At 41.3% G+C, this 18,743-nt stretch overlaps 2 protein-coding genes across 2 annotated transcripts in view; one reads left to right on the top strand and one right to left on the bottom strand.

The window, feature by feature from the left end:
- LOC108922356 (tumor necrosis factor receptor superfamily member 5-like) overlaps positions 1-18,743 on the top strand; it is a 533,457-nt gene that overhangs the window by 377,915 nt on the left and 136,799 nt on the right. The window lies entirely within an intron of this gene.
- On the bottom strand, positions 1,386-14,718 carry LOC114909301 (NACHT, LRR and PYD domains-containing protein 12-like). The gene is made up of 11 exons (XM_029247584.1): positions 14,462-14,718; positions 13,692-13,812; positions 12,141-12,254; positions 11,875-11,930; positions 9,334-11,059; positions 8,221-8,391; positions 7,900-8,073; positions 7,462-7,635; positions 7,123-7,299; positions 6,599-6,645; positions 1,386-1,995 (listed from the first exon to the last, which is right to left on the bottom strand). The coding sequence occupies exons 2-11, from the start codon at positions 13,769-13,771 to the stop codon at positions 1,451-1,453; spliced, it is 3,264 nt and encodes a 1,087-aa protein (XP_029103417.1). The 5' UTR covers positions 13,772-13,812; positions 14,462-14,718; the 3' UTR covers positions 1,386-1,450.

Below are 18,743 nucleotides of genomic sequence, written 5' to 3'. Positions count from 1 at the left end.
TCTACCTCATGAACAGCTAAATCCCCCCTAGAGAGTAAACCAGTGCAATACACAACGCTATTTATATTTATAACTATTTATCACATCATATCTCTTACTCACACTCCCTTGCATTTATATCTAGTGACTATTTTTGTGTATTGGGTACTTTATATTTTTATATATTTTTTATCCTTTATTCACATACTCTATCTTCTTATCTATCTTGCCACTGTCATTCTGTCTGTGCTGTGGAAGTTTCTGTCACCAAGACAAATTCCTTGTATGTGTGAACATACTTGGCAATAAAGCCCGTTCTGATTCTGAAGATCATCCAGCATCCAGACAAGTCACAGCAGGAGATACGACAAGCTGTTGTATCAGCTGTCAGAGGAAACCATTCACTGTACACCCTCTCATCAAAAGAAATGGAGCTGTCTTCTCTAAAAATAGATTGGTGTGTTTATATACAATATACAATAACAAAACACTCATTCTGATATATGGATATTATAGTGTTTATTATAGTAGTAAATACATTTATTCACTTAGCAGATGCTTTTCTCCAAAGCGACGTACATCTCAGAGAAAATACAATTTGTGCATTACATTAGGAAAATGAGAGACATAGCTGCAGACATGTGATTCTTAAATAAACCTAGTTTGTTTCTTTCCAGGGGGTGTGGTGGTGCAGTGGTGCAGTGGGTTGGGCCACAGTCCTGCTCTCCGGTGGGTCTGGGGTTCGAGTCCCGCTTGGGGTGCCTTGCGGCGGACTGGCGTCCCCTCCCGCCTTACGCCCTGTGTTACCGGGTAGGCTCCGGTTCCCCGTGACCCTGTATGGGACAAGCGGTTCTGAAAATGTGTGTGTGTGTGTGTGTGTGTGTGTGTTTCTTTCCACTTAATGCACCGATGTTCATCACAGGAGTAGGTGCATAAAACTCAGGACAGACTAATCCTGATCACCTTCTGTCACGCCCCTGGGAACGAGCAAAGCGGAGACACCTGTGACCAGTTAAGAAGATCCGGGATAAAAGAAGCCCTGTGCCCACGCATCAATGTGGATTCTTGTAAATTGCCCCTTGGGTCTTGCCTGCTTTGTGATGGTCATACCCAGAAAGTCCTGTTCCTTCAAATCCTGGTTGCTTGAATAAAACCAACCTGCAACTGAGTCCTCTACTCACCTGTCTCCTGTGCCTGACACCTTCCTACTTTTTTTTTTTTTTGAAAAAGGTACACAAACATTTACATACAATACAGGATTAGTAGCTGTATAAAGGCTTATCTTGGTATGATCATAAAGTCACAGTGCATATGAATTGTATATACAACATCAGTAAAATAATAATTAAGAAAGTAAACATACATTGTACTGGAATAAATATTTTCTGCAATACAGAGAAAATTTTATGCACATAGTACAAAGTAACACTAACATAAATATGAAGTTTATGGTTTGATTTTCTGACACAGACTACGCAAGTGTGTGTCCATGCCCCAGTTCACACAGGGACATTGTGTCCCAAACCAAAAACCCAGGATACAGGGGCTCAGTGAATGTGGAAGTGAACCGGTACAGGAGGGTCACTTCACCAGAGGCAACTCTGTAGAAGGACAGAGTGCCAGCCAGCGAATCCAGATACACGCCTACTGTGTGAAAGGGGGGTACAGGTATGGAAGTCTGTTTCTTATTATGTTTGACAGAGTATCTTCCACCAAAGCAGCACAGACTCCAGGACTTATTATTATATCCAAGCCAGCATTCATCACCATCTCCTTTCCTATTTATTCCTTTATAAGTCACTCCTATGCGAGCCTTATTTCCACTCCATTGAACCTGCCAGTAAAAGCGACCAGACAGATGCTCTTCACACAGAATTTGGGAACAACAATCAAATCTGTCTGCATGATGAGGATATGGCTGCAACTCCTTTTCACTCCATGTTACCACCCTGTTGTTCTCAGACAGGTACAGGTGTCTGTTTGCTGTGTTGGGGTCCAATGTGAGCCGACAGGAGTCTGCAGAGGAAACAGTTAAAAAACTGGTTAAAAAAAAAAAAAAAAGTGTTAAATATGTCCATAGTCCACAATCTTGTTAAAGTTTATATTGACTGGTTACTAAATGGACATGGTGCTGAGTGGGTATGGTTGTGAATGCTTTGGTACCACAAGAGGCACCATCTTCAGCATAGCGAGAATGAGAAAAGTAGATGTGAAGCACAACAGTGTGTTTAAATAGGTTATCAGGTGACCTTGATAGGTAGAAGGTTGGTATTTGGCAGATCCATTTACTTACAACCTTGACCTTCTGCTGTCAGCATCATAGGGATTCCCAGAAGTAAGCCACGTTGATGTTTACACCTTGGGTGATGAAGTTCGGTCTGGAGAATCAGGCTTCCAGGAATTTCCTACTTCCCTACTATGAACGGAGTTGGCTATACATGAACTTCCAGGAATCCCCATGATATCAAAAGTAGAAGGTCAAGTTAAAGTGAGCTTCAGATTGCAACTACAAATTTTTCAAGATCACCTAATAACCTATATAAACACACAGTTCACATTATCGCTTTCATTTCTCACTTTAACAAACCTGCAAAACATTTGTGACCAAACCAGTACCACATGCACTTAATTGCCAATTAATTAATAGCCAATATCAGTCATCTCCCTAATTCATACTAAGTTTAAGTGGTATTTACCGTTAACTATACAAAAACTGTAAAAGTGTACCAGCTGTCCTAGACAGTGTGCACAAGGACAGATGGAAACACACACACACACACACACACACACTGACCAAAACCATTTGTCCCAAGCTGGGGGCTCGCGGTGAACCGGAGCCTGACCCGGTAACACACGGTGTAAGGCTGGAGGGGGAGGGGAGACACCCAGGATGGGACACCAGTCCATCACAAACCACCCCAAGCAGGGATCAAACTGCAGACCCACCAGAGAGCAGGACCCAGTCCAACTTGCTGCACCATTGCAGCCCCTCAGGTGGAAACAACCACAAATAATCTTTACTACATATATGTACATTTAGAATCAGAATCAGAATCAGAATCAGAACGAGCTTTATTGCCAAGTATGTTCGCACATACAAGGAATTTGTCTTGGTGACAGGAACTACCACAGCACAGACAGAATGACAGTGACAAGACACAGATGAGAAGATAGAGTATGTGAGCAAGGGATAAAAAATATTTAAGAAATATAAAGTACCCAATATACAAAAATAGTACAAAAATAGTCGCTAGATACAAATGCAAGGGAGTGTAGGAGAAATGTGATAAATAGTTATAAATATAAATAGCATTATGTATTGCACGGTTTACTCTCTAGGGGAGAGATTTAGGTGTTCATGAGGTAGATGGCCTGAGGAAAGAAACTTTTCTTATGCCTGGCTGTCCTGGTGCACAGTGCTCTGTAGCGCCGGCCAGATGGCAAGGGTTCGAAGAGGAAGTGGCCTGGATGTGAGGGGTCTAGAATGATTTTGCTCGCCCTTTTACTGACTCTGGACGAGTGCAGTTCTTGGAGAGCTGGGGGGGATGTGCCGATGATTCTTCCGGCAGTCCGAACTATCCGCTGCAGTCTTCTGATGTCTGACTTCGTAGCTGAGCCGAACCAGACAGTTATAGAGGTGCAGAGGACGGACTCAATGACTGCAGAGTAGAATTGCAGCAGTAGCTCCTGTGGCAGGTTGAACTTCCTCAGCTGACGAAGGAAGTACAACCTCTGCTGGGCCTTCTTCACAATGGAGTCTATGTGGAACTCCCACTTCAGGTCCTGTGAGATGGTAGTGCCCAGGAACCTGAATGACTCCACTGTTGCCACAGTGCTGTTCATGATGGTGAGTGGGGATAATGCTGAGGTGTTTCTCCTGAAGTCTACGATCATCTCCACTGTTTTGAGCGTGTTCAGCTCCAGGTTGTTATGACTGCACCAGACAGCCAGCTCTTGGACCTCCTGTCTATAGGCAGACTCGTCGCCATTCCGGATGAGGCCGATGAGTGTGGTGTCGTCTGCAAACTTCAGGAGTTTGACAGACGGGTCTTTTGCGGTGCAGTCGTTGGTGTACAGGGAGAAGAGCAGTGGGGAGAGCACACATCCCTGGGGGGCTCCAGTACTGATTGTGCGAGTTTCGGATGAGAATTTTCCCAGCCTCACTATCTGCTGCCTGTCTGTCAGAAAGTTGGTGATCCACTGACAGATGGAGGTTGGCACGGAGAGTTGGGTTAATTTGGACAGGAGGAGGTGTGGGATGATGGTGTTGAAGGCTGAGCTGAAGTCCACGAACAGGATTCTCACATAAGTCCCTGGTTTGTCCAGATGTTGCAGAATGTAGTGCAGTCCCATGTTGACTGCATCATCCACAGACCTGTTTGCTCGGTAAGCAAACTGCAGGGGGTCCAGCAAGGGTCCAGTGATGTCTTTCAGGTAGTCCAACACCAGTTTTTCAAGTGACTTCATGACCACAGATGTTAAGGCGACAGGTCTGTAGTCATTAAGTCCTGTGATCTTGGGTTTCTTTGGGATGGGGATGATGGTGGAGCGTTTGAAGCAGGAAGGAACTTCGCACATCTCCAGTGATCTGTTGAAGATCTTTGTGAAGATAGGGGCCAGCTGGTCAGCACAGGTTTTTAGGCAGGCCGGTGAGACACCGTCTGGGCCTGGTGCTTTCCTTGTCTTCTGTTTGATGAAGACCCGACGCACCTCCTCTTCGCAGATCAAAGGTACAGGAGGGGGGGAGGTGGGGGTTACTTGAGTTGTTAAGTGATTGGTGGAGAGAGGGTCTGAATGGGTGTAGGGTGTGAGGCATGGTTTATCAAACCTGCAATAAAACTCATTCAAATCGTCGGCTAGTTGTTGAGTTGACACGGTGCCGGGGGGTGGTGTCTTGTAATTTGTGATGTCTTTCATGCCTTTCCACACTGACGCAGGATCGTTGGCTGAAAACTGTTTCTTCAGCTTTTCAGAGTAGTTTCTCTTAGCCACTCTGATCTCCTTTGCCATAGTGTTTTTGGCCTGTTTATACAAGACTCCGTCCCCGTTCTTGTAGGCGTCTTCTTTGGCCTGACGAAGCTGTTTGAGTTTTGCAGTGAACCACGGTTTGTCATTGTTGTATGTTAAACGAGTCCTGGTAGGGATGCACATATCCTCGCAGAAACTGACATATGATGTTACAGAGTCTGTGAGCTCATCCAGATCGCTAGCAGCAGCCTCAAAAACACTCCAGTCAGTGCACTCGAAGCAGGCTTGTAAGTCCTGCTCTGCTTCCCCAGTCCATCTTTTAACAGTTCTTATTACAGGTTTAGCTGTTTTCAGTTTCTGCCTGTAGGTCGGTATAAGATGAACCAGACAGTGATCAGAGAGCCCCAAAGCTGCCCGTGGAACAGAGTGGTATGCATCCATTACTGTGGTGTAGCAGTGATCCAAAATATTACTGTCTCTGGTGGGACATGTAATATGCTGTCTGTATTTTGGCAGTTCACGGGAGAGATTTGCTTTATTAAAGTCCCCGAGAATGATTATAACAGAGTCCGGGTGTTGTTGCTCTGTGTCAGTGATCTGGTCGCCCAGCTGCTGAAGCGCTGCGTTCACGCACGCTTGCGGTGGAATGTAAACACTTACGAGGATGAACGAGGAAAACTCCCGCGGCGAGTAGAAGGGCTTGCAGTTGATGAAGAGCGCTTCCAGGTCGGGACAGCACATCTTCTTCAACGCTGTTACATCTGTACACCACCTTTCGTTGATGTAGAAGCATGTCCCACCGCCACGTGATTTCCCCGCTGATTCCGCGTCGCGATCCGCTCTGAACAGCTGGAAGCCCGGCAGATGTAGCGCGCTGTCCGAAATGGCTTCATTCAGCCAGGTTTCCGTGAAACACAGAGCAGCAGAGTTGAAAAAGTCCTTGTTTCTTTGGGACAGGAGGAAAAGTTCGTCCATTTTGTTGGGTAAGGAGCGGAGGTTCGCCAGATGGATACTAGGCAGCGCTGTTCTAAAGCCGCGCTTTCGGAGCTTGACAAGCGCGCCGGCTCGCTTTCCGCGCTTGCGCGTCTTGGAGCGCTTGGAGCGCTTGAGCAGCGCCGCTGCACCTCCGACTACAATGTCCAGCAAAACGTCAGAAAAGTCGAAAACCGGTAAAATGTCGGGTGGTGTGTACTGCCGAATGTTCAGCAGTTCTTCCCTGGTAAAACTGATTGTCGGAGTATAACTAAAGACAGGGCAAACTAACAAAAACAGTAAAACAACTGTGGAGCTCCACACCGAGGCGGCCATCCGCGGCGCCATCGTGTAACATTTAAAATAAGAGTTTTTTATATGTCTTATGCTGAGTTCTCAATAATGTCAATAAATCATTTTGCTTCATTGCAACTCTGAGTCAAGAGTGAATCAGAGTTTCATTCATGGACTGAGGTAACTGACAGTTTTACACCAATATCACATGTAACTGCACTTCAACACATTTATTTTGCATTTAATGTTAAAAGTATATGTATTATACACAAAACACAGTGCAATAAAAATTAGTAAATCACTGGGGAAAGAACTTGCTGGAATTTTAAGTAAAACAAAACACGCTATAAGACAAGTAGCATTATAAACAAACAGACACACTTACATTTGAGGAGTCCTGGTCTGATCCTGCACTCTCCACCATGGTCCACCCTGTAGGAGACGCAAAACGACACACAGTGACTAAGAGACACACACCAGCTGTCTATGAAGTGTGTGTGGAAACAAAGAGCCCTGTAATAGTTACTGTGCTCACACATGGATTCATCCATATGGTGGAAAAAGTTCTACACACCTGAATAAGGATTAGTAGTAACTAGTAAGTATTCATTAATTTAGCAGACACTTTTCTCCAAAGCGATGTACATCTCATAGAAAATAGAATGTGTACATTAAATTAGCAAAAAGAGTAACTTAAATGCAGACACGTGATTCTGAAGTATTCTTTCCACTATATGAACAACCAATGTTCATCACATAAGTCCTTACAAGTAATTTTTTAAAAATATACTGTATATACAAACATTTCCATTACATTACACCAGTAGCTGCGTGAAGGTTAATTAATTGTTTAACAGGCATGCTTTCAAAGTTACAGTGATAATATCAGAACACATACACAATACTTACTTCAGTGTCTCAAGTTTACAGGTGGGATCTTGCTGTAGATCAAAGAGCAGCTTCACTCCTGACTCCCCTGGGTTATTGTAGCTCAGATCCAGCTCTCTCAGGTGTGAACAGGGATTCAAACGCAGAGCTGAAGCCAGAGAAGTACAGCCTACCTCTGTGACACAACAGCCAGACAGTCTGTAGAGAGACAGGGACAATTAAAGCACTTTTTTCTCCCTAAAAACTGGTTACAGATCATTCTGATAAATATCATATAGTATTAAATGCTAACATTATAAATTGTTACACTCATGAAACACTGTTTCCAGTTTACGGCGTCTGTTCCCCAGTAGTACTGACCTCAGTGTGTCCAGTTTACACTGTTTGTTCCCCAGTCCAGTAGAGAGCAGTTCCACTCCTGAGTCCTGCAGATCATTGTCACTCAAGTCCAGCTCTCTCAGGTGTGAGGAGTTTGACGTAAGAACTGAGGCCAGAGCCTTACAGCATTTCTCTGTCAGTCCACACATCTTCAGCCTTAAACAGACAATTACAGAATCAGAAACAACTATTTCAGTTTTTCAGTGGTGTCTAAGTTACAGTACATATCTCCAGTTTGAAAACAATAAAACATTATTATCACTTTAAAAGAAAAATGTTTCAGCCTATTAAGGTTAAAAGAAAACTAATAAAATTAAAATGTTAAAATAATGGAAAATGTGCACAAAGGGACATGGGTACATTTTAAAAACACATTTCAGTAATTAGTTATTGTTGATTCCAATGCAGAACAAATCCCACCCAAGTGTCTTCAGTTTACAGGTGGGGTTCTGCAGTAGATCAGAGAGCAGCTTCACCCCTGAGTCCCCTGGGCAATTGTAGTTCAGATCCAGCTCTCTCAGGTGTGAGGAGTTTGAACACAGAGCTGAAACCAGAGAAGCAAGGCCTCCCTCTGTGACTCTGCAGTTACACAGGCTGTAGAGAGAAAGGAAAAATAAAACATTACATTCTCACAGACTGTCAGAGATTACAAATCAATCTGACAAGGATGACATGGTACTGAATGACGACTACATCATAACAACAGTATTGCATTAGTGTATATTCCCCAGTAATACTGACCTCAGTGTGTCCAGTTTACACTGTGGGTTCCCGAGTCCAGCAGAGAGTAGTTTCACTCCTGAATCCTGCAGGTTGTTGTCACTTAGGTCTAATACTCTCAGGTTCAAGTCTGAGCTTAGAATTGAGGCCAAAACCTCACAACATCCCACAGTAAGAGAACAATTGTTCAGCCTGGAAAGGAAAATATGTTATGTTTATTCATTTAGGAGGCATTTTTCCCCAAAGCAACGTACATGTCAACGAACAATAGAAAAGGGCATGGCATTAAAATAGGGATGCATATCACATACATTTGTCAAATAAGAAAAGGTCTTGTTGGTGATGAAGTGTTGATGAAGATGATCAGTGAATGAAAATATATAATAAATCACCAGGTAAGGATAGTGAACAGAACAGAAGAATATGTCACAAGGTTTTCCTCATTTGTGTTGACAATCATGAAACATTAACAGAGTAAAATTTTTTGGTATTTGACAGGTAAAGTATGAACCACCCCTTTGTGACTAGTTACGCCAAGTCACACAGCAGAGTGTCTCTAACCAGACATCTGACTGCACTAATCTGTACCTGGATAGACACATATCACCTAAAACTGAACTCCTCAAAACGAGGTGTCTTATTGCAGAAAAATTTGTGCTAAATATGTATACAGTTAAATATTCATATTGGGCAGCATCTATATATTATGTATCTCATGATAACTGTACACTGGACTCGTAGCCTCAGTTATCTGTACTACCAGTCATTGTCACATCGTGTGCAATTATGAATAGTGAATGAATGCATAATTACATAGAGCATTCCTTGGCTAGTAAAGTAATTCTAGTTCTGATTCAAAAATAATTTTAATGATTAAAAACAGCCACACACCTTAAAAATGTTGAGAACTAATACAAGCCTGAAGTGGTATTCTTCTTAAGTAGGTGTTCATATCTGTACCTGTTCCTACCTGAAATGTGCTGCTTAGTCAGAGACACTTTCAGCCTCATATGTTCAGTATGTACTGATAGAATCAGAACATGTGAACAGATCATTTTACCATACTGTATAATTGTTTTAATTTATTTTAACATTACAAGCATTTTCTTTAAACAGAAATATAAGACGACTTACAAAGCAGTTCTGGAGACCTGGATCACTGGTAGCATTCTATGAAGACCTTCATCACGTAAGGTGCAATTTCTCAGATCCAAACCATCCAGTTCCTCTGCTGACATCATCAACACAAAGGCCAGAGCTGACCACCCTGTGGGTCCAATGTTCTTTTCTGAAAGACGTCCTGAGTTGAGGTAACTCTGGACTTCAATCACCAGAGAATTGTCATTCAGTTCATTCAGACAGTGGAAGAGATAAATTGTCTTCTCTGGAGAAAGATTTTCATGGATCTTCTTACGGATGTGTTTGACTACTTCTTTAATGTTACAAGACCTTGTCTGTGACAGTAGTCCTTTTAAAAGCTTTTGACTAAATTCCATTGAAAGGCCAAGAAGGAAACGGAGGTAGAGGTCCAAGTGTCCATTCTTGCTCTCTAAAGCTTCATCTACTGTTCTCTCCAGCAGGTTAGGGTCAGTATTTAAGAGAAACTTATGTAAAGCAGCAAGATACTCCTGAACACTCAGATGTACAAAGCAGTAAACCTTCCCCTCATACAACCCAATCTCCTGTCTAAACACTTCTGTACACACTCCAGAAAACACCGAAGCTTCATTGACATCAATCCCAATCTCCTTCAGGTCTTCCTCATAAAATATGAGATTGCCTTTATCAAAGTTTTTGAAAGCCAACTTCCCCAGTTTCAGAACAAATTCTTTATCTAATTCTAAAGACTTCAGAGGGTCCATTTCTTGTTTTTCCAGATACTTCTCATTCTTCAAACTGGTCTGAAAGATCAGGAAGTGTGTGTACATCTCAGTGAGAGTCTTGGGAATTTCTCCATTGTGTTTCTCAACAAAGAACCTCTCAAGAACAGTGGCTGAAATCCAACAGAAGACTGGAATGTGACACATGATGTACAGGCTCCTTGATGACTTCACATGTGTGATGATCCTCATGGCCAGATGCTCATCATTGAATCTCTTTGTGAAGTATTCATCCTTTTGAGGGTCACTGAACCCTCGTATCTCTGTCACTCGATCGACACACTCAGGAGGGATCTGACTGGCGGCTGCTGGACGGGAAGTGATCCAGATGAGAGCAGGAGGAAACAGATTCCCCTTCATGAGGTTGGTCAACAACACATCCAGTGAAGTTGTCTTTCTCACATCAGAACAGATCTCATTGTTCTTAAAATCTAGAGGAAGGCGACACTCATCCAGACCATCAAAGACAAACAAAACTTTGGAATTCAAAAGCTGAGTGAGTCTAAACTCTTTGACTTCTGGGAGAAAGTAATGAACCAGCCGTTTTAAACTGAATTCTTTATCCTTTAACAAATTCAGGTCCCGAAAAGGAAGAGGAAATATGAAATTAATGTCTTGATTAGCTTTTCCTTCTGCCCAGTCAAGAATAAATTTCTGCACAGACACTGTTTTTCCAATACCTGCGATCCCCTGTGTCAGCACAGTTCTTATATGTGTTACTTTTCCATGTAAGGGTGTAAAAATATCACTGCATTTGACTGTAGTTTCTTGCACAGCTGGTTTTTTGAGTGCTCTCTCAATGTATATCACTTCATGCTCATCACTGATCCTACCAGTACCACCTTCAGTTATGTAGAGCTCTGTGTAAATATCCTTTAGATGGGCTGGATTTCCATGCTTAGCTATGCCTTCAAACAGACATTCAGACTTCTCCTTCAGACGGGATATCAGTTTCTGCCAATATCCAATCAGTGTTTCATCTGGTCAAACAAATAACAGGACAATGTTTAAGATTTTTTGACAAAATTTCCCCTAAAAATGTAGGCCTCTGAGCTAGAAAGCTGAATGTGTTCCTTATAGTATGTCTCAAGCTCTTAAAATAGGTATGGAACTAAACTGAGTTGTTTGAGCCTCATTACTCAGAATATCTTTTCGAGATATAAAATGTTTATTGTAGAAGATTGTGGGTTCTTAAAATCTTAAATGTTGTGCATAAATATAATGACTGCCGTGATCCAATACAATGCCAAACTAGATATTGAAACAGAACTTTAAAAATTCTTTAAAACACAGTTCTGGGCCTAACCCTAACACTCCCACCTCAGCCTTGCACCCACTGCTTCCAGGATATGCTCCAGATCACTGTGACCCCGCCTAGGACAGGCAGTTATTGAAACCGGATGGATTATTTTGTATGTGGAGAAATTCCAATTTATTCCAAGTTCAACCCAAATCACTAAATTATGTTTGATGTCACGAGAAAATTTGTGTAACATGTTGAAAAAAAGGTAAATAGCCATTATTAAAATTATTTTGTGATTTTTAAAATTTTTTTAGCTAACATTTGGAATAGAGGTAGGAATGATTATTTCCTTTTCATTTCTTAATTACTACAACCTTCTTTTTCACTCACTCACTCACTCACTCAGTTTCGTAAACCATTATTCCTTGACATGGTACTAGTGGTCCAAAGCCCACCCTAGTGCTCTATTCTTCTGGGAAAGACTCTGAACCACTGAAGCCCTGCAATAGGATGAGAAATTAACGATAGTGTGCGAGATACTTTTTGACCCACCTTTACAACAAGGTGTTGAGCTGAGTACAGGTGAGACTGCTCCCTTCTGCTCCACACTGTGAACAAAAAAACCCTTTCATCATACTAATGCCACTAACTGGATTCTTCCTTGTATCTAAATAGCAAATAAACATGGAAATAAATCTGTTCTAGATTCTGAGAAAAAAAGTGGCAGGTATTTTTCAGGTTCAGTTAAATCTGTCAGGTTTTGTTACTTGTGTCTTTATACACATAATGTGTCGTCTCAGATTTAGAAGAACATTTACCTTTGACTTGCAGAAACCTTAGTATTCTTAAAGAAGATTGGTTCAGGCATTGAGTTGTTACTTTTCATGGATATACAACTGGGTACAGGTGACACTAATCTCTCCTCCTGGATACTGTGCAGAAAGAAGAAAAGGCACTTCAATTCCTCTAATCTACAGCACATGGCAAAATACTATGTTCCCTCTGAATTCCCTCTGGAGTCTTTATTTTATATTACTAATAATTGAATTAAGGAGGATTCACTCTCAACAGTAAATTACATGATCACAGACCTTTAAAACATCTCTTTATTGCACTTTACGCACATATTGCATATGAACAGAAAGACTTAAAGATACCCCGACAGCGAACAAAATTTATAAATACCAGAAACAAGAATCCCATTAAACTAAGATTTAAATGTAAAAGTGAAACATTCTTTAGTCACCTCTATTGCAATAACGGCTTTACACAGAGTAGCAGCACATGGTATAAACTGTGGTGCAGTATGAAAGGTACAAAGTGCTCAGCGTCTCTATTATGTTTATTTATTTATTTAGCAGACGCTTTTCTCCAAAGCGACTTCCATTGAGCTCTATGCAGTGTTATCAGCCCACACACCTTATTCACCAAGGTGACTTACACTGCTAGTATTGCACACTACTTACAATGGATCACTCATCCATACATGACTGGAACACACTGTCACTGTCACTCACACACTATGGGTAAACCTCAACAGCATGTCTTTGGACTATTAAAGAGACATCCTCATTGTTGAGTGTTAGATTTATATGACTTCTGACCTGGGGTTGAACCAGAACAAATCATAAATAAAGTGGCAGCTGGCAGGAGCCCAGGCCACACCTCCATCTTCTAGGTTGACAGATGATCGCTGATGGAAACAAGAACCAGGTGTGGCCAGATGAATTAATTAAAGACCTTATTAAAAGAGAAGCTGAGAACATGGAGTGATTCATTAGTTGGAGATAGACGTTCCGAGTTTTAAGTTTTAATATTCTAAGACCCCCTCGCCACGACCCCTTCTAGCATTTGGTTTTGTCAATCTCTTTTTCTTTATGTTTCTCCTAATCATGGGAGGGAAATTTCAGTTCTGTAAATCCACACTCTGCTGCTTCACAGCTGCTCACTTTATATAGTAGTGCAATTATTTATTACTGGAGCAATTTAGAACAATTTTCTAGCTCAAGGGTACTACTGCTGGAGGTGGGATTCAAACCTGCAGTCTTTGGGTCTAAAGGCAGCAGCCCTAACCACTGTGTTACCAACTATAAGTAAATAAGTTGAAATAAAGTATTTAAAATTATTTTTAGTATAGCTTCATCAATTTTTTTTTTACAGAACCTAACGAGCAAAACATGTCTGTATTAGTAGCATTTCTTAATTGTGACTTTGCAGTACAAGTCATATTAGATTTCCAAAGAAATACGGTTATGAACAGATTTGTGGTCTCAATTTCTTTGGAACCACCGTATATGAAAAGTGGGCACTGATTTTCAGAACTATTTATCAGTTAACAGGGATAAATGTTCTCAGAACTGCTTTCTCACCTTTTAAAACTCTTATCTGAGTCAGTGACCTCCTCTTTACTGTCCCCAGAGGGACTCATTTCTGAGGCAGGATGCTCCATCTCAGGGCTCTGGACACAAACTCGTCAGGTGAGTCCAGGATCTTCACGCCATGGACAACAGGTAAAACAAAAGAATAATATATGTTACTTTAAACCTGGCTGCCAACCCAAGATATCATTGTGACTCTATTCTATAAACAGTAAAAATATTATGAGTCACAGCTGGAACAGAGCACCATGTAAACACTACATGTGGGGGGGGCACCAACTTAACGGCAGTTGAAGAAAAACTGAAGCACCCCCTAAAGAAAGTGTAGATAAGATTGGAGCAGTAGATGTGTACTGTGGCGCAATCTTTCAGTATTATGTAATACTCTGCATTATTAATTATTCTCATTCTTCATAATTATGCTTTCCTCAAAGGAAATTAATAACTTGTGGCAGGTTACGTAACGTAAGGCTGGGCAGATATTTAAGTCTTAAGAGCAGTTGTTGACCAATGTCGGGACATCCAAATCGAGAAATGAAAAAAATAGTGAAGAAAAGAAAACAAAAGACTGTTATTGATTGTAGTAATCACAGTTTGGTGCAAAAAAAAGATAAGAATCATGAAATGAGTCTTGGGCGCATTTCTCACAGGCGTTGCGGTTGCGTACAAAACTTTTTAAGTGAGTCGAGGAAAAAAACAGTTACGTTCAACTCGACTTCAATAAAAAACGAGAGTTTTCTACATTATGTATTTTTTCTTACCTTACGTTGTGAAACCACGGATTTCCCTTTCTAATTAATTACCTTCCAGTTCGAAATCCTGTGGAACACCCAAAAAAAAATTACACAAAACAAACAGCGTCGTAAATTCCTTAAGATGATGGGTCAGTGTCTAGTATCCAATATATTTATAATAATCTTTTTGTTTGGTAGCAAATAAATAACGTGGTGTTTAACCGGTTAAAAACTTTTCTATTTCCTTTCACTTCAGACTTCGCGAACGTTCGCCTCGCCGAACAACGAGCTCCGCCTCCTCGAGAGCCGCGCGCGCGGATACGCCGTCAGAGACCCGCGTTCCGGGCTGCAGCGACCACTCGGGCTCCAGGAGGCGGCGCGAGGAAACAGCACAATGGGCGCCGTATAAGGACAAAACGATGTGTGGTACCTCAACCTATCCAACACGGCGCTCCATTCATCACTTCGAAGAATTTAAAAGTTATTATTTAGTAAATAAACAGTTACAAACGCGTCATGCGTACAGTAAAATGCGCACAACAGCCCCTAAGCTGAACAAGCCCAAAAATCATGCGTACGTACGGGATAACGAAACCTTAAAAGACAAGTTAAAACCCTCACACTAAAGACCCGAAGAACTAAACCGTACAAACGGTATTAAAAATAAAACTTTTCCATAGCTAGTGAAGGGCAGCTCCCTGTCAGGGTCTCGGAGTGCTGCCTGAACCTTAACTACTTTTTTGGTGTATATAGTGCTGTAGCTGTGTATTCTTTCCGTGCCAGATCAGAATCAACTTTATTTTGCCAAGTACGAGGAATTTTCCCTCTGTTCCAAATGGCTCGTCTTATGAACAAAAAAACCCCATATACACACATATAAACATACGTAAATAATGAGGGATCAAATAATAAATAATGAAGAAGGGAATAGAATAAGTTGGAGGGAAAAAGTATTGCACAGAGAAGGTATTGCACAGAAAATGTAAACACTAACAACACTCAGCTGCTCATGGACATAACAGCCTGAGAAAGGAAGTGTTTTTATGTCTTGTTGTTCTTGGCGCACAGCGATCTGTAGGGCCTGCCGGATGGGAGGAGTTGAGAAAAGCTGTGGCTTGGGTGAGAGGGCTGTTAAGATTTCCCTGCCCATCTCCTGATTCTGGAGCAGTACAGGCCCTAGAGGCAGGGCAGTCTGGAACCAATGACCTTTTCTGCAGACCTGACTATATAGTGCATCCTGCTCTTTTCTTGTTTGGTTGCTGATCCAAACCAGACTGTGATGGAGGAGCTGAGTACACACTCATGTAGAACTGCATCAGCACCTCCTGTAGCATGTTGAGCTTCCTCAGCTGGTATAAGAGGTGCATCCTCTGCTGGGCCTTTTTTTGTGATGGACACCATGTTGGTTTTCCATTTTAAGTCCTGAGAAATTGTAGTTCCTAGGAGCTTAAACATGTCCACCATTGATATGGCATTGTTAAAAATGAAGAGGGGGGCAGTATTGGGGGGCTTCCTCCTGAAATCCACTGTCATCTCCACCGATTTCAGAGTATTTAGCTCAAGATTGTTCTGACTGTACTGGAGGACCAGCTGTTCCACATCCCGTCTGTATGAAGACTCATCACCATTGCTGATGAAAGCAAAACTAGGTAGGCGAATTGAAGGGGATCCACTTGGAGACCTGTGATGTCCCTTAGATGGGCCAGGACCAGTCTTTCAAAGGTCTTCATGACCACGGTTGTCAAAGCAACAAATACTGCACTAATACAAAAAAATATATACGTTCACGCATCGTATATAATATATATGTTCACGCATCGTAACTCCAGAAGCATCCCTAGATACAACCTTCATTCAGCCATTACTCTGGTGTTGTTCTGCTCATTTGTGTATCTTATAATATTTAATAAAAAAAGAAATTGGTGTGGGTATCAGGATTTGTTTATGTCTTATGCACCTACTTGAACGATGAACCTTGGTGTATCAAGTGGTAGGGAACAAACTAGGTTTGCTTGAGACTTTCATGTCTGCAGCTATGTCTCCTTCTCTCAATGTAACGCATAAATTGTACTTTTGCTGAGATGTATGCCGCTTTGGACAAAAGTGTCTGCTAAATGAATAAATGTAAATATATAAAATACACGCCTACAAATTCTTAATTTTAATGAGAAACTTTACTATAACAATTTTCACTTGTAAAAACTAACAGTCTGTCAGATGTTCACCAACAGTGCTCTCCTGGGCTGTATTTTCAGACATGGGTTCAAATCCAAGTTAGTATGTTTGGAATCTGCCTGTTCTTATGTTCATGTGAGTTTCCTCTCAAAACCCAAAGACACGTGTGGCAGCACTAAATTACCCATAGTATGTGAATGTGTAATTGCCCTGCAGTTCATTGTTGTCCTTTCCAGCATGTCTCCTCCCTCCATACACTATACTTCCAAGATAGGCTCCAGACCACTGTGATCCTTGACTGGGACAAGCAGTTACTGATAATGAATAACTGTGTTGCTAGATTTTTTATTTAATTTGTGTTACAAGTTAATTTTGTGTTAGATGTATATTTACATATACTTAGCTGATGCTGTTCTCCAAAGGGACATACGATGTTAAAGTATTTACAATACTTTACCCATCTGCATAGCTGGGTAATTTTTTTGCTGTAGCAATTTAGGGTAAGCACTTTGTTCAAGGGAACTACAGCCGGTGGTGGCAGTCAAACCTGTGACCTTCGGGTCCAAATACAGTAGCTCTAATCACTGTGCTACCAGCTGTCCCTGAAGGTTTAATACTTAATATTTACATTTTTTCCATTTAGCTGATGCTTTTACAATGTTTTTTTACAATGCTTAGCTATTTACAATTACTTGCCCATTTATACAGTGAGGTAATTTGACTGGAGCTATTTAGGATAAATACCTTGCTCATAGTTTGCAACTATGTCCCTATATTCAGACATGGGTTCAAATCTCATTCAGTCTTTTTCTGCCCCCACTATGTGTCCCTGCATATGCAGCAAGTTAAACACTCTCCCAAAATACCCAAGAGAAGAGTTAATGTAAAGCATTTATTCAAAGTAGTGTGACACTCTTAAAGACTAAAAATAAAGAACATACATTTCAATATAAATTCACAAATTGTAAAAAACATGTTAAAAAAAAAATACAGCTCATTTGTATAAAAAGTCTGTAAAATTAACTTAATGTAAAATATATTCTGTAGTGGAAATACGAATCCTTATGGCACATTATTCAAACAAAATTTGAATTTACTTTATGCAGAATCACACATACCGAGTGAAGCTGCTTGTCTTGAGCAAGGTCGCGGTGAGCCAGAGCCTAGCCTGGCAGTGCAGGGCTGGACAGGGAGGGGACACATTCAGGATGTGACACCAGTCTGCCCATGCACAATTAGATGAACCCAAATATAAAGTAAAACATATCAGCACCGACAAAATTAACAAGATTTAGCAGAAAACAAATGACACAATGACGTACTCACAGGAAAGGCCTCTACAAGGATGTATGAAATCAGGATGGAAAGAGATTCTACTCACTAGGTTCTACTACACATCCATGTGTTTGTATTCAAGGTGGCACAAGTAATGTGATGCAACACATACAAACTTAACATAGACTATGTTGCTAGGGATCTCCAACCAAAACCGAGGGGCAGAACACTGTGTGGAGATTACATGCTCTCCCCGGTGTTCATGCTGGTTTCCCATAGTGCAAAGACATTTATGTTTGTTTGTTTGTTTGTTTGTGTGTGTGTGTGTGTGTGTGTGTGTGTGTGTGTGTGTGTGTGTGTGTGTGTGTGTGTGTGTGTGTGTGTGCCTGTGATTGTCCTGCAATGCACTGGTGTCCTCTCTAGTGTCTCCTCTGCCCCACACACTATACTTCTGTGGTAGTCTCTGGACCACCATGCCTCTTTACTGGACAAGCAGTTAATAATAATGAATGACTGAATGTTAAGTGATTATTTCTGTTTCCTTGGACAAAACATCAGTTAAATAAGGCTGAACAATATAATTATGTTAATTCTGAATGTGGAAATTATACATTTACATTTATTCACTTAGCAGACACTTTTCTCCACACTTACAATGGATACTATGTAGTGTTACTGGCCCACACACCTTATTCACCAAGGTGACTTATACTGCTAGATACACTACTTACAAGGGGCTACTCATCCATACATCAATGAAAACACTCTCTCTGTGTCACTCACACACACTATGGGGAACCTGAGCAGGATGTCTTCGGACTGTGGGAGGAAACAAGAGCACCCGGAGGAAACCCACACA

The sequence above is a fragment of the Scleropages formosus genome, chromosome 2 (genome assembly GCF_900964775.1).
Source record: "Scleropages formosus chromosome 2, fSclFor1.1, whole genome shotgun sequence".
Lineage (NCBI taxonomy): Eukaryota > Metazoa > Chordata > Actinopteri > Osteoglossiformes > Osteoglossidae > Scleropages > Scleropages formosus.
The sequence above is the reverse complement of the archived record's forward strand: the minus strand, read 5'-3'. Positions and strand labels throughout refer to the sequence as shown.